This window comes from Panulirus ornatus, chromosome 10 (assembly GCF_036320965.1).
Source record: "Panulirus ornatus isolate Po-2019 chromosome 10, ASM3632096v1, whole genome shotgun sequence".
NCBI classification, from domain to species: domain Eukaryota; kingdom Metazoa; phylum Arthropoda; class Malacostraca; order Decapoda; family Palinuridae; genus Panulirus; species Panulirus ornatus.
Genome location: NC_092233.1, coordinates 49,501,788 through 49,521,140, shown reverse-complemented (window position 1 = coordinate 49,521,140; position 19,353 = coordinate 49,501,788). Strand labels below are relative to the sequence as shown.

The 19,353-nt window shown below is 44.1% G+C and overlaps 1 protein-coding gene across 3 annotated transcripts in view; it reads right to left on the bottom strand.

Moving 5' to 3' along the window:
* Positions 1-19,353, bottom strand: part of LOC139750939 (cytochrome P450 2L1-like) — a 110,755-nt gene that overhangs the window by 73,212 nt on the left and 18,190 nt on the right. For all 3 annotated transcript variants that reach the window (XM_071665859.1, XM_071665861.1, XM_071665860.1), the window contains exons 2-4: positions 14,847-14,960; positions 8,069-8,168; positions 7,001-7,131 (exon numbers count right to left, since the gene is read on the bottom strand). In XM_071665859.1, the coding sequence (XP_071521960.1) occupies positions 7,001-7,131; positions 8,069-8,168; positions 14,847-14,931 (316 nt within the window). In that variant the 5' untranslated portion in view covers positions 14,932-14,960. The remainder of the gene's footprint in view (positions 1-7,000; positions 7,132-8,068; positions 8,169-14,846; positions 14,961-19,353) is intronic.

Sequence of the window (19,353 nt, the reverse complement as noted above, 5' to 3'; positions counted from 1 at the left end):
TGGGGGCTTTTGACTGCAGCCGTGTTGGGAATTTGGGATGTGGCCAGGGGTGGAATGTTTGGGTGAGCGCTTTGGACGTGGGCCAAGTTGGAGACCTGGGATGTGGGGAGGGGTGGGGAATTTGGATGAGGGGGGAAAGTTCAGGACTTGGGACGTTGACAAGAGGGTTGGATAATGAGTGCCAAGTTCGGGACTTAGGATTTGGATAGGCATTGAGCTTTGGAGAGAGGGTTGAGGACTTTGAGAACGTGGCTCATGTTGTGGACCTGTGATGTGGAGAGGTGTGAGGACTGTCGATGGGGGTCAAGTTGGAGACTTGAGATTTGGATAAGAGTGGTGGCTTTGGATGGGAGCCAAGCTTGGCATGTGGGATGCAGAATGGCGTGGGTCTTTGGATGTGGGACACGTTGAGGACTTGCGATGTGGAAAGGGATGAGGACTTTGGACTTGGTCCAAGTTGGGGACTTGGTATGCGGACAGGAGTGGAGGATTTAGATGAGGGCCATGTGTGGGTAACGGTATATGGACAGGAGTGGGTGCTTTGGATGGGGCTCAAGTTGGAGGCCTGATATGTGGACAAGAGTAGAAGCTTTGGATGGGGGTCAAGATAGGGACTTGGGATGCGGATAGGGATCTGGACTTTGGAAGGGGGTCAAAATGAGGACTTGGGAAGCAGACAGGGAGTCAGACTTTAGATGGGGGCCATTTTTGGGGCTCGGGATGTGGACATAGGTGAAGGCTTTCGATGGTGACCAATATGGGGACTTGGGATATGAAGAGGGGTTGAAGCTTTGGACTGCAGCCGTGTTGGAGATATGGGATGTGGACAGGGATGCGATCTTTGGATATGGGCCAAGCTGAAAGTTTGGGATGTGGACAGGGTTGGGATGTTTGAATATGACCCAAGTTGAGGATTTGGGATGTGGACAGGGATGGTGGCTTTGAACGTGGGCCATGTTGGGGACCTGGGATGTGGAGAGGGGCGGGAACTTTGAATTGGGGTCAAGTTGAAGACGTGGGGTTTGGAAAGGAGTGATGGCTTTGAATGATAAACAATACAGGGACTTGGGATGTGGAGTTTGGGAGTTGAGATGCGGACAGGGGTTGATCCTTGGATGTGGGCCACGTTGAGGACTTGGGATTTGGAGAGGGATGGGGCTTTGGGCTTGGGCCAAGTTGGGGACTTGGTATGTGAACAGGAGTGGGACCTTTGGATGGGGTCCATGTTGGGGACTTGGTATGTGAGGGGTGGAGGCTTTGAGTGATGACCAATATGGGGAACTGGGATGTGGATATGGGTGGGACCTTTGCTTTTCAGCCATATTGGGGAATTTGGATGTGAACAGGGATGGGATCTTTGGATGTGGGCCAAGTTGAAGTCTTGGGATGTGGACAGGGTCGTGGCTTCAGATGGTGACCGACTTGTGGACTTGGGATATTGACAGGGGTGGATGCTTTGGACTGCGGCCATTTCAGGGAGTTAGGGTGTGGACAGGGATGGGGGCTTTGGATGGCGTCCAGTATGGGTACTTAGGATGTTGATAGGGGTGGGGGACTTTGCATTGTAGCTATGGTGGGGGATTAGGGATGTGGACAGGCGTGGGGCTTTGCATTGTAGCCATAATGGGGATCAGGGATGTGGACAGGGGATGGATCTTTAAATGTGGGACAATTGATGTCTTGGGATGCAGACAAGTTTAAGGCTTTGGGTGGTGACCAATTTTGGGATTTTGGATGTGGACAGGGATAGGTTTTTTGGACGGTGTCCAATTTGGGGACGTTTGATGTGGACATGGTTGGGGGTTTTGGGTTGCGACCACTTTGGGGATTTGGGGTGTGGACAGAGGTGATATCTTTGGACGTGGGCTAAGTTGATGTCTTGGGATGTGGACAGGGTGGAGGCTTTGGATAGTGAGTGACCAATTTTGGGACTTGAAATGTGAACTGGGAAGGGGGCTTTTGACTGCGGCCGTTCGGAAATTTGCAATGTGACCAGGGGTGGGATCTCTGAATGTGAGCAAAGTTGAGGATTTGGGATGTGAACAACGGTGGGATCTATGGTTGGGGGTCAAGTTAGGGACTTGGGATGCGGATAGGGATCGGGGCTTTAGAATGGGGTCAAAACGAGGATTTGGGAAGTGAACATTGGTCAGACTTTGGGTGGGACCTTTTTGGGACTTGGGATGTGGGCATCGGTGGGAGCTTTAGATGGTGACCAATATGGGGACTTGGGATATGGACAGGGGTTGAAGCTTTGGACAGCAGCCGTGTTGGAGATTTGGGATGTGGATCGGGGTTGGATCTTTGGATGTGGGCCAAGTTGAGGATTAGGACGTGGACAGGGGTGGGATCTTTGGATATGAGCCAAGTTGAGGATTTGGGATGTGGACAGGGGTGGTGGCTTTGAACGTTGGCCATGTTCAGGGTTGGAGCAATTACACTTTAAAGATCAAATTATAACTTGAATTAGAAATACTTTCGAATATTTTGAACTGCAATTATAATTACAAATACATTTGAGAATAGCAATTACATTACAATTACCAAAAAGAAAATTAGTTGTAAGTACAATTATGATTATCATTTCCCATATTTGGAAAAAAAATAATTTTCGTAAAAAACTCTAATTTTGCATAGTAAGCTTATCTTTTATTTCTAAACAAGTGTTACAAACTATTTTGAAAACAAAAATAGAGAATTCATTTTAGTAGACGTAGCAGAAGATGGTAACTAAAATGCTGGTAGTTTTTCAAACAATTCACTATTGCACTTTATCAGTTACACTGAACGCAAAGAAGTGACACCAAATTGAGCTCTGTCAGCAATGAAAATTTTTCCAGCAATGCTGAAAAATCGCTTTGATGGAGCAGATGCAGCCATACACCCAGTCACCTCTTTTGCAAGGTTCTTTAGTAGATGCAAAGTTTGGAACACTTCCTTCCAGCATAGCGATGGATCACTTGAAAATGACAGAGTTCCTTCCTCTACATCATATTGCTTCAACAAAAGACTCAATGACACTATGCTTCCCTCTGGTCTCCGTCGATTTTGGAATTTTGTTGACTATTTAGATATGAAAGAGAAGAGTCTGGGTTATTTTGATTCAGGTAATAATCCTTCTGCTGGATCATCCTTGTTACTTTCTTCATCCATTGTTGTTGATGTTGACCCCTCCTGAACTTCTTCCAATTCCTCAAGCATTACCTTGACATATACCAGCACTTGGTCCTTCTGCTCTTGTAATGGAAGCAGTCCACTTTGAATCTAGGATCAAAAAAGCTGCTACTTGAACATCTCTCATTTCCATGTATGGATCCAACCTTTTCTTCACAGAGTCCAATAGAACTTTAGGCAGTTGTTCACAGTATTGTAATTGGGTGTTATGATTATGAATTGGATTCTCCAAGGAGTGTTTAAGTCCCTGAATCACTGGTCTAATAGCAGACATGGTCACCTTCTGCCCCTCCACAACTTCTATGGCCTCGTGAATAGGTTTGAGGACAATCATAAGCTCCTCTAAGGCAGAAATCTCCACAGACATGATTTTCTTCCTCCTCTGCTCCCTCTCTCTGGGACAGAAGATCAATTGCATTATCCACCTCTGCAGGGTTCTTGAGTTCGATAGATGTCTTGTTTATGTTATTATCGGACAGATATTTTTGTTTGGGTCGAGGGATCAGTAGGGTGGACTCAAACGGTTAGTAATAAAAAGGTACCGTTAGCGAGTACCGCTACCGCCGGTGCTTTAAAAGTACCGCTTGCCCACCTTTGCATTTACATAGTTACCATTACCACTCTATTCCCCTTTCACAGTTACAATCAAATTGCAATAACTTTATCATCTAATCAATTAAAATTAACTACTTATATTTCATTTTCAATTACAATGACAATCAAAATATTTCTGTAATTGATTACATTTCAATTGAATTACAATTACAATTACTCCAACCCTGGCCATGTTGGAGACCTAGGATGTGGAGAGGGGTGGGAACTTTGGATGGGGGTCAAGCTGGAGACGTGGGATTCGGACAAGAGTGGTGGCTTTGGATGGGTGCCAAGTTTGGGAGTTGGGATGCGGACAGGGGTGGGGTCTTTAGATGAGGGCCACGTTCAGGGATTAGGATTTAAAGAGGGATGGGGGCTTTGGGCATGGGGCAAGTTGAGGACCCGGTATGTGGACAGGAGTGGGAGCTTTGGAGGACTTGGTATATGGAAAGGGGTGGGAGCTTTGAATGGTGACCATTATGGGGACTTGGGATGAGGACATGGGTGGCGGCTTTGGTTTTCGGCCATGTTGGGAATTTGGAATGTGGACAGAGATGGGATCTTTGGATGGTGCCAAGTTGATGTCTTGAGATGTGGACAGGGTCGTGGCTTCGGATGGTGACCAATTTGGGGACTCGGGATGTGGACAGGGTTGGGGGGTTTTGGATTGCGGCCATTTTGGGGATGTGGATGTGGAATGGATGGGGAGCTTTGGATGGTGACCAATATGGGGAACTGGGATTTGGACAGGGGTGGGGGCTTTTGACTGCAGCTGTGTTGGGGATTTGGGATGTGAACAGGGATGGGATCTTTGGATGTGGGTTACGTTGAGGGTTTCGGATGTGGATAGGGGTGGGATCTTTGGATGTAGGCCAATTTAAGGATTTAGGATGTGGAACTGGGTGGGGCCACGTTTGAGACTTGGGATGGGGAGACGGGTGGGGAATTTACATGGGGATCATGTTAGGGACTTGGGCCAAGTTTGGGACTTGGTGTGTGGACAGGGGCGGAGGCTTTGGATTGGGCCGAAGTTGGAGACTTGGTATGTGGACAGGAGAAGGAGGCTTTGGATGGGAGCCAGGTTATGTGACTTGGGATGCGGATAGGGATCATGGCTTTGTAAGGGAGTGAAAATTGAGACCTTGGAAGTGGACAGGGGTCAGGGTTTGGATGGGGGCCATTTTGGGGACTTGGGATGTGGACAGAAGTGGTAGGTTTGGATGGGAGCCAAGTTTGGGATTTGGGATACGTTCAAGGGTGGGTCTTTGCATATGGGCCATGTTGAGGACTTGGGATGTGGCGAGGGATGGGCCTTTGGGCTTGGGCCAAATTGGGGACTTGGTATGCGGACAGGATAAGGGGGCTTTGGATGGGGCCCAATTTAGGGACTTGGTATGTGGATATGGATAGGGGCTTTGGAAGGGGGTGAAACTGGGAAGACGGGAAGTTAACAGGGATCAGGATTTAGATGGGGGCCAGTTTGGGGACATGGGATGTGGACAGGGGTGGGAGGGGGGTTTGGATGGTGATCAATATGGAGACTTGGGATGTGGACATGGATGGGGGCTTTGGATTTCGGCCTTGTTTGGGATTTGGGACGTGGACAGGACCGGGATTTTTGGATGTGAGCTATGTTGAGGATTTGAGACGTGAACGTGGCTTTGGACGTGGGCCTAGTTAGGGACCTGGGATGTGGAGAAGGGTGGAGCATTTGGATGAAGGTCAAGTTTGGGAGCTGGGATGTGGACGGGGTGGAGGCTTTGGATTGCCGCCATGTTTGGGAGTTGGGATGTGGACAGGGGTAACATCTTTGGACGTGGGCAAGTTGATGTCTTGGATAAGGACAGGGGTTTGGATGGTGACCAATTTTGGATTTGAGATGTGGACAGGGATGGGGTTTTGGATATTGACCAATTTGGGGACTTGGGATGTGGACAGGGGTGGGGACTTTGGATAGTTACCAATTTGAGGATTTGGGATTTGGATATGGGTGGGGGCTTTGAATTGTGCCCTTGTTGGGATCTGGGATGTTGATTGAGGTGCGATGTTGATTGAGGTGGGATGTTTGGATGTGGGCCAAGTTGGGACCTGGGATTTGGGATAGGGTAACTTTGGGTGTGGACCAAATAGGGGACATGGATGAAGACAGGGTTAGGGGCTTTTGATGTGGACCAAGTGTGGGTTCTTGAGGTGTGTTTGGATGGGGGCCACGTTGTGGACTTGGGACAAGGACAGGGTAAAGTCTTTGAATGGGGACCAAGTTGAGGGTGTGGGATGTGGAAAGGTTGGTGGGGACAAGTTGGGGACTTAGGGATCGGGGACTGTGGATGGGAATCTAAATTTGGACTTGGGAAGTAGACAGGCTTCAGGCTTTGGATGGGGGGCCATTTTGAGGACTTGGGATGTGGACATGGGTTGGATGGTGACCAATATTGGTACTTAGGATGTGGAGAGGGGTGGAGGCTTTGGATTGCAGCCTTGTTGGGGATCTGGGATATGGAAAGGGGTGGGGGTTTTGGATGGAGTCCAAGATGGGGTCTTGGGATGTGGCAATGGCTTTAGATGGGGCCAACGTTGGGGATTTGGGATATGGGCAAGGAAGGGAGCCTTTGGATGGGGCCAAGTTGAGGTTTTAGGATTTGGAAAGGAGTGGGGGATTTCGATGGGGCCAAGTTCAGGACTTGGGATGTGGACAAGAGAAGGGGGTCAAGGGCTTGGGATGTGGACAAGAGAAGGGGGTCAAGGGCTTGGGATGTGGACAAGAGTAGGATTCACGTTCGGGACTTGAGATGTGGACAAGAGTAGGGGGCTAAGGGCTTGGGATGTGGACAAGAGTTGGATCCAAGTTCGGGACTTGGGATGTGGACAGTAATCGAGGCTTTGGATGTGGGTCAAGTTTAGGCCTTGGGATGTGGACAGGGGTGGGAGCTTTGGACAGGGCCAACTTTGGGACTTGAGAATTAGCCCATGTTGGGGACTTGGGTTGTGGCTACGATTGAAGGTTTTAGTTGGGTAATTGGGACTTGGGATGGAGACCGAGAGTCGGGATTTTGGATGGGAGAAACGGATGAGAGTCTTAGGATGGAAGCTTGAGGGTAGGAAAGTGAGGAAACAGAGGTAAGACTTGGAGGGGGCGAGGGGGAGGGGGGAGAGGGGCTAGTTAGGGTCTGCAGGTCAGGAGAAAGCAGTTAGGGATGACAACGGAGGGTAAAGATGATAACTGTGAACTCACCAAGAGCTTTTTCTTCGAAAAAGTTGAATAAGGTCCAGTCAGGTCTGTTGATGAAGTCTGTACTAGAGAAGGCTGCTCTGGTCAGTTTGTAGTCGTTCAGAAACACCATCACTTGAGTCCCCATCCTCCATCTGCGGCGAAATAGGGAAGAATGTTCAAAATCATTGCAGGTGAGGGTTAAGAGAGATGCTCAGCTGAAGCCTTATTTTTTTCCCATAACACATTACTCGCGTATACTTTCCTCTGTGATCCCCTTCATTCACTTTTGACAAATCAAAAGAAATTGTCTGTGTAAAATGATATATTTGGTTGGTTGGTTATCTGGGCTTCAGCTCTATCGTCCGCCAGGGCTCTTAAGGCCACCAACGTCAAGTTATAACCAACAGTTGAAAAATCTTAAACACCTTCTCCATGTGTTTGACATAATTCTACAGCCACACATGCCCTCACTGTATGTATGGAAGTTGATATATTTCCTTAGCTATCATCTGATTTTAATATTCTGTATAATCACAAAGTTGATCATTCTAAGACCCCTTAACTTGTCACACCTTGGGAGTGACCGAGTGGTCTCCTCCCACAGTACCAGCCTATTCCTTCAGTGTCTTAGATGAAAAATACTTCCAGAACGTCAAGGTCAAACCTCCATAGCTGATTACATCTGGTACAGTGATGTCGAATCTCCGTCTACATGTATCGTGTCAGGAAGACTAACGGGAATCAAATCAAATGAAATATTTGTCGTTGATGAAACTTCTCTTCTTGCTGAGGCAAACACAACTCCTCTCTGTCCCTAGGTACTCGAAAATACACACACACACACACACACACACACACACACACACACACACACACACACACACACACACACACACACATAGTGTCAACACAACACAGATGTCCAGATTCCTCAGAGCCGAAGAGGCACCTGAGGAAGCCGACATTCGTGTCTGCTCAATATGCTGCTGCCGGAGTAGTAATTTGCTAGCCATCTTTACTGCCGGAGCTCCTCCCTCACACTACAAGGTACTCATCATGCTGGTGCCAGAGTAGTGATTTGCTACTCACAAAAAGATGTCACCATACTGCTTGTGCATGTCGTGCAGCTGTTCCTCTACCGTTTTCATTGTCAGCGGGATGTAGCCAATCAGCGGTAGACCCCAGCGACCTGCCAGTAGAAGACTTAGTGTTACATTAGGGAATCATTGCTTAACCAACATGTACACATTTTGATAATGTGGAAAAGTGAACTGCTTCATTGAATGCTAATATAAACCAAGGTTGTAACAACGTGAAATATGAAAACTAACTCTATAAAAACTTGAAACTCAGAATCAGGAAAGAGTTACACTGCCTAGAGGAGATATGTAAACTGAGGTGGTAAGTAAACACAGCAGAGAGCTTCTGAGTTTCACTCTTCTGACGTTTTCTTTTGCGCAGAAGCCTTGCACGGACGCCATCTTCAGAGAAACAGAATAAGATACATGAGAGTGCTACCCACTGGACGTCGCTCTGTGTTCCTTATTCTCTGTTGGTCGTGTTCCCTATTTGAACTCGTCGTACAGGCAGACATACAGCCCATTCCGAAGCCAAGAGAGACAGAAAAGCCAAGACCCATCTTCTTCCTCAGCTGTATAGCCAAGATGGGAGAGAGAATAGGTTTAAATGGGTTTAGACAGGCTAAAGTGGAAGATCGGAAGGCTGCATCTTCACATCTTTGCATATACGGAAGGTACTGAAACAGCAAATAATGTAGCTGAGTTGCTCAGTAATGTTGACAAAAAACCAGTTTTCATAGTGTTCCTCGACCTCGAAAAGGCCTTCGACCTCGCTAGTCCGCTGGCAACATCATACTTCCTGTCTGATCAAAACGGGACTACCGGTCTAGTCCTGCCATCTCCTTATAACTACCGTACACCATCTCACATGTCACTTACTTTCATCACATAAGTTTTCTTGCTATCTCTTGTATTCACAGTCATTCTTAGTGTAGTCAAGATAAAGTCCAACAAATCTATGGCCCCTGGATCCCGGCATCATGAAGTGCTAAAAGCCTCAGGGTTCCCGCCTGACTCTATTGCCAATGAGAGGGAGAGTTCGGACAGTAATAGTGCCGGCTCCTCCCACTACATTTCCCTCTCTAATAGACCTGCCTCTTTCTCAGTTCACTATACCAACATTAGTGGTTTTCATAATAACCTCTCTCCTGTTCAACACCATCTTTCCATGTCCCGTCATATCTTACTTCTCTCTGAGACTCAATTGTCTAGTGATGTTCTCACCAGCCCCATTCTCATGTCTAACTATGAATCTGTATTCACGATTCCAGTTCAGATGTGGTGTTTGTACTTATTCAAAATCAAAACACCAAAAACATGCTTCGAGGACCTGCTGGAGTGCCCAGACTTTGATGTTACCTGGTTCATGGTTTGTACCCCAACCATCCCTGTTTTCATTTGTTTCGCTTACTGTTCTCTTAATTCTACAAATCTTATTACATTCTTCGACTATCTAAACTCCTACCATGACGACGGAAAATCCTCTCACCCGCAAGCAGACATGCTTTACCTCGGAGATTTCCACGTTCATCATAGGGAATGGCTGAACACTTTTAATACCAATGGTAGAGCGACTGAAGTCCTCACGTTCTCCTTTCTCAATGAGTTAAAGCAGAGCATCACCCACCCCACCCACATTCCTGAACGATGTAACCAATATACTAGTATTCTGGATTTGTTTTTCACCTCAGGTCCATCCCACTGTACCTCAGGTCCATCCCACTGTACCTCAGGTCCATCCCACTGTACCTCAGGTCCATTCCACTGTACCTAAACAATCTCACCCCAAGTTGGTTTATCTGATCACGCTCTCATAAATGGATCTATTCTAACGGCACCTCCCACTCCACAAACACCTTCGAAGCGTAAATATTGGCACATCAACAAAGCTGACTGAAATAACTTACGAAAATTCTTTTCTGACTTTTCTTAGGTTAATTACTGTCACTTATGTGGTGATGCTTCTGTCTCCGCAAGATACATAGCAGAGGTCATTCTTACAGGAATGGAAGCATTCATCCCCTCTTCCGTTAAGATAAGCGCTTTCTCCAGTTTATGCTTCAACCGTTCCTGTTCTGAGGCCATTCAGGCAAGGATCAGGCATATCGAGCTTGATAAAACCCTCCTTCTTCTGACCTCCATTCAGCTTTTATCACTACCCGTAATCATTGCAAGCACATTATCCGTGAGACATAGCATTCCATTATTCAAAGAAAGGGCGATAACTGATAGAGCTTTCTGGTCTTTATTTAGTTAAGAGCATCGCTAACAACTTCTGTCGCTCTACCTTTCCTTCATTTATCCATTCTAATAGCTGTCACTGCCGTAGACAAAGCAACTCTCTTTGCTTCCCGTTTCTCCTCCAACTCCATCCTTCACCCCCAGATGCTCCTCTTACTCATCCTATGACCCTCCACGTCGACTTGTTTTTTCTTTTGGACTGTCAGAAAAGCGTTTCCCTCTCTGGACACAGCAAGGCGTATGGACCTGTTGGCATCCATCCCCGTGTACTGAAAAAGTGTGCCTCTGAACTTGCACCTGTGCTTGCTCGTCTGTTCTGTTTCTGATCAAAAACGAGACCCTTCCTTCTTGGAAGCATGCGTTGTTATATCCCACCCCTAAGGAGGATGACCGGTCTTACCCGTCATACTATCGTCCCGTTGTTTTGACATTTATCATTACCAAAGTCTTTGAATCCCTTCTCAGCTCCCATGTCCTCTGACGTCTTGAACTCACTGTCTTTTCTTTGATTACCAGTATGGCTTCCGTAAGGCCAGATCCACTTACTAATGTCTAGTCATCATCTCTCAAGATGGATAATCCTGTATAGTTGCCCTTGTTATATCCAAGGCACTTGACAGGGTGCAGCATCGGGGTCTCATCTCTAAGCTCCCCTGTTTTGGCTTCCCTCCCTCACTTTGCTCCCTCTCTCTGGCAGATCTATCTCCGTTGTTGACAGATCAGTCTCTACCCTGCACTTTTTTCTTCTTTTTAACGAGGATTTCTTTTCTTCAAGAGATAACCAAATGCACTCATACGCTGACGACTCAACACTTCATTCATCCACATCCTTTAAATCTGCTCCTTCTTCTCTCACTCGATCTTTTTGTCGTCTCACACAACTTCCTCAGTAAACTGAGACTTGGACTGAATATCCCAGTGGGATAAAACGAAATCTGGACAAGTTTAATACCTCCAAGACCCAGTTTCTACCCAGCACTATGTAGAAAATTCCTCACAACTTTCCTCTCTCCTTTGAGGGATCTGTAATTCCACCTTCTGACTCAATGTACATACTTCATATTACTGTAAGATCCTTACTATTTTGGAAATCCTACATTACGAAAATAGCTAAGTCTGCCTGTAAGAACCTTGGAATCCTGTTTAGATGCCGAAATTTCTTTTCTCCCGAATAGTTGATCTATTTATACAAAGGACTAATCCGTCCTTGTATGGAGTACTGTTCTCACATCTGGGTAGGTTCTGACTCTCCATGTTTACATGACACAGTTGAGTCGAAAGCCTTCCGATTCATCAGATCTCCCAAGCTAACTCCAAAACTTGACTTACTTGCCCTACTCCGCAATGTTGGTTCGCTTTTCCTTTTCTATATATACATAGATAACGCAATAAATAATATTTTTTATAAGTCAACAACAGAATGAATATAATGTTTTTCAATTACTGCCTGGCTGGTATGTCAAGCTAAACGGTAGAGATGAAAATAGACTTGAGAAAATTGTTAAGAAAATTGGGAGGTTGGATGCAAACACCATGATATTGAATATGTTGTATCAGGAATGTGCAATGAAGCAGGTGGAGATCATGCAAGATGCAGACCGTCATCCTCTACACCAGTACTATGTATCTATAAGGTCAGGAAGAAGACTGTCTCCGTCTATACAGCGCACAGATAGATTCAGGAAATCATTGTACCATAAAGCATTCTACTGTTCAACCATCTCAAGACGCTGTAACTCCTCTGTGATATAGATTCTGAGTGTAATAGATGATCTTTTGTATGATATTCGATGTGGTACTTTTATGTGATATTTCATTATTCTTATCTTATAATTCTTATACATTTTAACCTTTAATTGACCTAGCCATAAAGAATTTCATTTCGCATCATTTATGCAAATGGACAATAAGACATCCTATCTTATCTTATCTTATCACTTTGGGTTCTGCATCCGAGAACTGGTTGCTTGTGCTCACCCATCATTAGCTAGACCACACAATATTCGGCAAAATGTTGCGTCACATGATTACTATGTGGCCATTCGCAACTCAAAGGTGGGCCGTTTTGATAACTGTTTCCTTCCTTACACCTCATGGCTTTAGAACTCTCAACCTTTTTGATGTCTTTCCCAATAACTATGACCTGGCACTTTACTTTTTAAAAGACAGGTTTTTCACTTCTTTCAAAATTCGTCTCTTCCTTTTCCTTTTCATTACCCTCTTCATATTTCAATTATGGCCTCACCTTGATGTGGACTTTTGCCCGTGGCTGGAACCTCCGATGTTAAAAAAGAAATGTAACTTAAAGGTTCAAGTAATTCCATATCTCTCCAAGCTAGTGCTGGTGAGCTATATCGGAAGTAAGGCCGGTACGGAACAAGGAAATTTGACAGAGGACCAACAATCAAAAAAGAATTACTGTAAAGTTTTGGTTCAGTCTGCCCTACAGTGGCCGAGGAACAGATTTTTGTAGGTTTCAGTCTGTTACAGACGATTGTACCATTCAATAAACATAGGAAAATATTGGATCGGCATGAAATGAGACATCTTGATATGGGACCATCTGTACATCATTTCTTAAAAGCTTCCGTTCAGCTGACCCATTGGCGTCTGAGGAGCATAAAATGTGTAGGTCTTACAGACGGACGACAGAAGACGATGATTAACGCACAGTGACGATAGCAGGTCATCAAGTATGTTAATCAATGGGAAACGTACGATAATCATAGGTATCTTGCGTGTCATGATGCCCTTCACCTTTGCAAGTGGCAGCAGTCACAAGTACTGACACTGCTGGTGATTTTGGTCTGTAAGGATCGTACGTACATCGTTGTTGTGTCGGTATAGTTGGGAAGCTCGTGAGTGCGTGTGTCCTGTACTCAGTGTTGCCTGCAGAGGAGTCTACCCTGTCAGCAACTGATGATGATTCGATGTAATGGGAAGTAAATATGGGGTTACAACTCTCCATGACGTCATTATCAGCGATGGCTCTTAATGGTGACTAAATATTAGATAAGAAAATGGACGGATTCTGTGTTAAAATATTGTTTCCGGTTCTTTTCTTCAAGTGAAAAGTACTCATCAAATAATCCTTATGTTCGATGTCTGGAGTTGTAACTAGAGATAATAACTACGGTGGATATAACTAGACATAATAACTACGGTGGATATAACTAGAGATAATAACTACGGTGGATATAACTAGAGATAATAACTACGGTGGATATAACTAGAGATAATAACTACGGTGGATATAACCAGAGATAATAACTACGGTGGATATAACTAGAGATGATAACTACGGTGGATATAACTAGAGATAATAACTACGGTGGATATAACTAGAGATAATAACTACGGTGGATATAACTAAAGGTAATAACTACGGTGGATATAACTAGAGATAATAACTACGGTGGATATAACTAGAAATGATAACTACGGTGGATATAACTAGCGATGATAACTACGGTGGATATAACTAGAGATGATAACTACGGTGGAATAACTAGAGATAATAACTACGGTGGATATAACAGAGATAATAACTACGGTAGATATAACTAGAGATGATAACTACGGTAGAATAGCTAAAGATGATAACTTCGGTGGATATAACTAGAGATGATAACTGTGGTTGATATAACTAGAGATAATAACTACGGTGGATATAACTAGTCATAACTACGGTGGATACAACTAGAGATAATAACTACGGTGAATGTAACTAGAGATGATAGCTACGGTGGATATAACTAGACATAATAACTACGGTGGAATAACTAGAGATAATAACTACGGTGGATATAACTAGACATAATAACTACGGTGGATATAACTAGAGATAATAACTACGGTGGATATAACTAGAGATAATAACTACGGTGGATATAACTAGACATAATAACTACGGTGGATATAACTAGACATGATAACTACGGTGGATATAACTAGACATAATAACTACGGTGGATATAACTAGAGATGATAACTTTGGTGGATATAACTAGAGATGATAACTACGGTGGATATAACTAGACATAATAACTACGGTGGATATAACTAGAGATAATAACTGCTGTGGATATAACTAGAGATGATAACTACGGTGGATATAACTAGAGATAATAACTACGGTGGATATAACTAGACATAATAACTACGGTGGATATAACTAGACATAATAACTACGGTGGATATAACTAGAGATGATAACTTCGGTGGATATAACTAGAGATGATAACTACGGTGCATATAACTAAAGATAATAACTACATTCACGAGCTGTGTGTTCCTTGGGTAATACAATCATCACGTTGAGCCATCATAGGTTACGCAGCTAAGGTAATCGTAAGTTATCCACCTACGAACAAGGCTTTCCATAAACAACATATTGAATATGTGGAATATATTGACATACACTGGATACCTGGAATATGGCAAGAGGTTTTAGATACAATGATGCTTTATTTTCAGTCCAGTAAAGATATGACACCGTCAGCTTTATGACCTAAGACTGTGGTCTGATGGGGAAGGTGCTCACTCACCCGGGGGAAGACCTGGTGGCTTCCTGAAGAAGGTCCTCCACAACAGGAACAGGAAGACGATACCAAGCACTAGTTCCGCGATCATCCTGGTCTCCCGGCTGCTACCACCGTCTTCTGATAGAGAAGGAGTAACATTGTGATAGAGTCTTACCAGGTAATAACATCTGTGATTAATAGAAAATTGAAACAAAACTGTCAAATTCCCAGGAACACCGAGGTAGTTAAGAGATGAAGTGGCCCAGAACTGAACTCCCTCCTTCCATAAGGCTTATTTCATTATACTGATATGTTTTATCAAAACGTCAATCAACAATTCAAGATTATATTGTAGATATATGACTATTTGTCGTGCCTATATCTTACATGATAATATTTCTGAACAAAAAAATATGAAAAATTACACACACACACACACACACACACACACACACACATATATATATATATATATATATATATATATATATATATATATATATATATATATATATATATATATATATATATATATATATATATATATATATATTTATATTTTTACTGTTTTTGCTTTGTCGCTGTCTCCCGCGTTTGCGAGGTAGGGCAAGGAAACAGACAAAAGAAATGGCCCAACCCACCCCCACACACATGTATATACATACACGTCCACACACGCAAATATACATACCTATACATCTCAATGTACACATATATATACACACATGGACACATACATATATACCCATGCACACAATTCACACTGTCTGCCTTTATTCATTCCCATCGCCACCTCGCCACACATGGAATACCATCCCCCTCCCCCCTCATGTGTGCGAGGTAGCACTAGGAAAAGACAACAAAGGCCCCATTCGTTCACACTCAGTCTCTAGCTGTCATGTAATAATGCCAGAAACCACAGCTCCCTTTCCACATCCAGGCCCCACACAACTTTCCATGGTTTACCCCACACGCTTAACATGCCCTGGTTCAATCCATTGACCACGTCAACCCCGGTATACCACATCGATCCAATTCACTCTATTCCTTGCACGCCTTTCACCCTCCTGCATGTTCAGGCCCCGATCACTCAAAATCTTTTTCACTCCATCTTTCCACCTCCAATTTAGTCACCCACTTCTCCTCGTTCCCTCCACCTCCGACACATACATCCTCTTGGTCAATCTTTCCTCACTCATTCTCTCCATGTGCCCAAACCACTTCAAAACACCCTCTTCTGCTCTCTCAACCACGCTCTTTTTATTTTCACACATCTCTCTTACCCTTACATTACTTACTGGATCAAACCACCTCACACCACACATTGTCCTCAAACATCTCATTTCCAGCACATCCACCCTCCTGCGCACAACTCTATCCATAGCCCACGCCTCGCAACCATACAACATTGTTGGAACCACTATTCCTTCAAACACCCCCATTTTTGCTTTCCGAGATAATGTTCTCGACTTCCAAACATTCTTCAACGCTCCCAGAACTTTCACCCCCTTCCCCCACCCTGTGACTCACTTCCGCTCCCATGGTTACATCCGCTGCCACTTCCACTCCCAAATCTCTAAAACACTTCACTTCCTCCAGTGTTTCTCCATTCAAACTTACCTCCCAATTGACTTGTCCCTCAACCCTACTGTACCTAATGACCTTGCTCTTATTCACATTTACTCTCAACTTTCTTCTTTCACACACTTTATCAAACTCAGTCACCAGCTTCTGCAGTTTCTCACATAAATCAGCCACCAGCATTGTATCATCAGCGAACAACAACTGACTCACTTCCCACGCTCTCTCATCCACAACAGACTGCATACTTGCCCCTCTTTCCAAAACTCTTGCATTCACCTCCCTATCAACCCCATCCATAAACAAAGTAAACAACAATGGACACATCACACACCCCTGCCGCAAACCTACATTCACTGAGAACCAATCACTTTCCTCTCTTCCTACTCGTGCATATGCCTTACATCCTCGATAAAAACTGTTCACTGCTTCTAACAACTTGCCTCCCACACCATATATTCTTAATACCTTCCACAGAGCATCCCTATCAACTCTATCATATGCCTTCTCCAGATCCATAAATGCTACATACAAATCCATTTGCTTTTCTAATTATTTCTCACATACATTCTTCCAGGCAAACACCTGATCCACACATCCTCTACCACTTCTGAAACCACACTGCTCTTCCCCAATCTGATGCTCTGTACATGCCTTCACCCTCTCAATCAATACCCTCCCATATAATTTACCAGGAATACTCAACAAACTTATACCTCTGTAATTTGAGCACTCACCCTTATCCCCTTTGCCTTTGTACAATGGCACTATGCAAGCATTCCGCCAATCATCAGGCACCTCACCATGAATCATACATACATTGAATAACCTTACCAACCAGTTAACAATACAGTCACCCCCTTTTTTAATAAATTCCACTGCAATACCATCCAAACCTACTGCCTTTCCAGCTTTCATCTTCCGCAATGCTTTTACTACCTCTTCTCTATTTACCAAATCATTTTCCCTAACCCTTTCACTTTGCACACCACCTCGACCAAAACACCCTATATCTGCCACTCTATCACCATACACATTCAACAAATCTTCAAAATACTCACTCCATTTGTTTCTCACATCACCACTACTTGTTATCACCTCCCAATTAGCCCCTTTCACTGAAGTTCCCATTTGCTCTCTTGTCTTACGCACTGTATTTACCTTCTTCCAAAACATCTTTTTATTCTCCCTAAAATTTAATGATACTCTCTCACCCCATCTCTCTTTTGCCCTCTTTTTCACCTCTTGCACCTTTCTCTTGACCTCCTGCCTCTTTCTTTTATACGTCTCCCACTCATTTGCTTTTTTTCCCTGAAAAAATCGCCCAAATGCCTCTCTTTTCTCTTTCACTAATAATCTTACTTCTTCATCCCACCACTCACTACTCTTTCTAATCTGCCCACCTTCCACGCTTCTCATGCCACAAGCATCTTTTGCGCAAGCCATCACTACTTCCCAAAATACATTCCATTCCTCCCCCACTCCTCTTACCTCCTTCGTTCTCACCTTTTTCCATTCTGTACTCAGTCTCTCCTGGTACTTCCTCACACAAGTCTCCTTCCCAAGCTCACTTACTCTCACCACTGTCTTCACCCCAACATTCTCTCTTCTTTTCTGAAAACCTTGAGTCCACGGGAAAATGAAACACGATAAGTTCCCAAGTGCACTTTCGTGTAATAATCACATCAGGGGAGATACAAGAAAAAAAATGTCAATTGATATATAACGGAGAGACGTAGCTAGGTCGCCATTTGTTAAACAAAGTATACGTATGTGAATAGGAGAGACGGTCCAAGGGCAATACTGGGTTACGTGTTAATTGATAGGCGTGTGATAGAGAGACTTTTGGATGTTAATGTGCTGAGTGGGGCAGCTAAAGGGATGTCTGATCACTATCTAGTAGAGGCAAAGATGCAGATTTTTAGAGGTTTCCAGAAAAGAAGAGAGAATTTTCAGGAAAAAAAGAGTGGTGAGAGTAAGTGAGCTTGGAAAGGAGACTATGTGAAGAGGTACCAAGAGAGATTGAGTGTAGAACGGGAAAAGGTGAGAGCAAATGACGTGAGGGGAATGGGTGAGGAATAGAATGTATTTAGGAAAGGTGTGATGACTCACGCAAAAGATGCATGTGACATGAGAAAGGTGAGAGGTGGGCAGATTAGAAAGGGTAGTGAGTGGTGAGATGAAGAAGTAAGGCTGTTAGTGAAAGAAAAAGAGAGGTGTTTGGACGATACTTGCAGGGAAGTTGTACAGATGACTGGGAGATGTATAAAAGAAAGCGGCAGGAGGTCAAGAGAAAGGTGCAAGAGGTGAAAAAGATGGCAAATGAGAGTTAGGGTGAGAGAGTATCATTAAATCTTAGGGAGAATGAAAAGATGTTTTGGAAGGAGGTAAATAAAGGACGTAAGACAAGAGAGTAAATGGGAACATAGGTGAAGGGGACAAGTGGGGAGGTAATAACAGGTAGTGATGAAGTGAAAAGGAGTTGGAGTGAGTATTTTGAGGGTTTATTGAATGTGTTTGATGATAGAATGGCAGATATAGGGTATTTTGGTCGGGTGATATGCGAAGTGAGAGGGTCAGGGAGAATGGTTTGCTAAAGAGGGAAGAGGAAGGGAAAGCTTTGCGGAGGATGAAATCCTGCAAGGAGGCGGGTTTGGATGGTATTACAGTGGAATTTATCAAAAAGGGGGTGACTGTGTTGTTGATTGGTTAGTAAGGATATTCAATATATGCATGGATCATGGTGAAGTGCCTGTGGAATAACGGAATGCATGCATAGTGCCATTGTACAAAGGCAAAGGGGATAAAGGTGAGTGTTCAAACTATGGAGGCAAAAGTTTGTTGAGTATTCCTGGGAAATTATATAGGAGAGTATTGATTGAGAGGCTGAACGCACATACAGAGCTTGATTGGGGAAGAGCAAGGTGGTTTCAGAAGTGGTATAGGATGT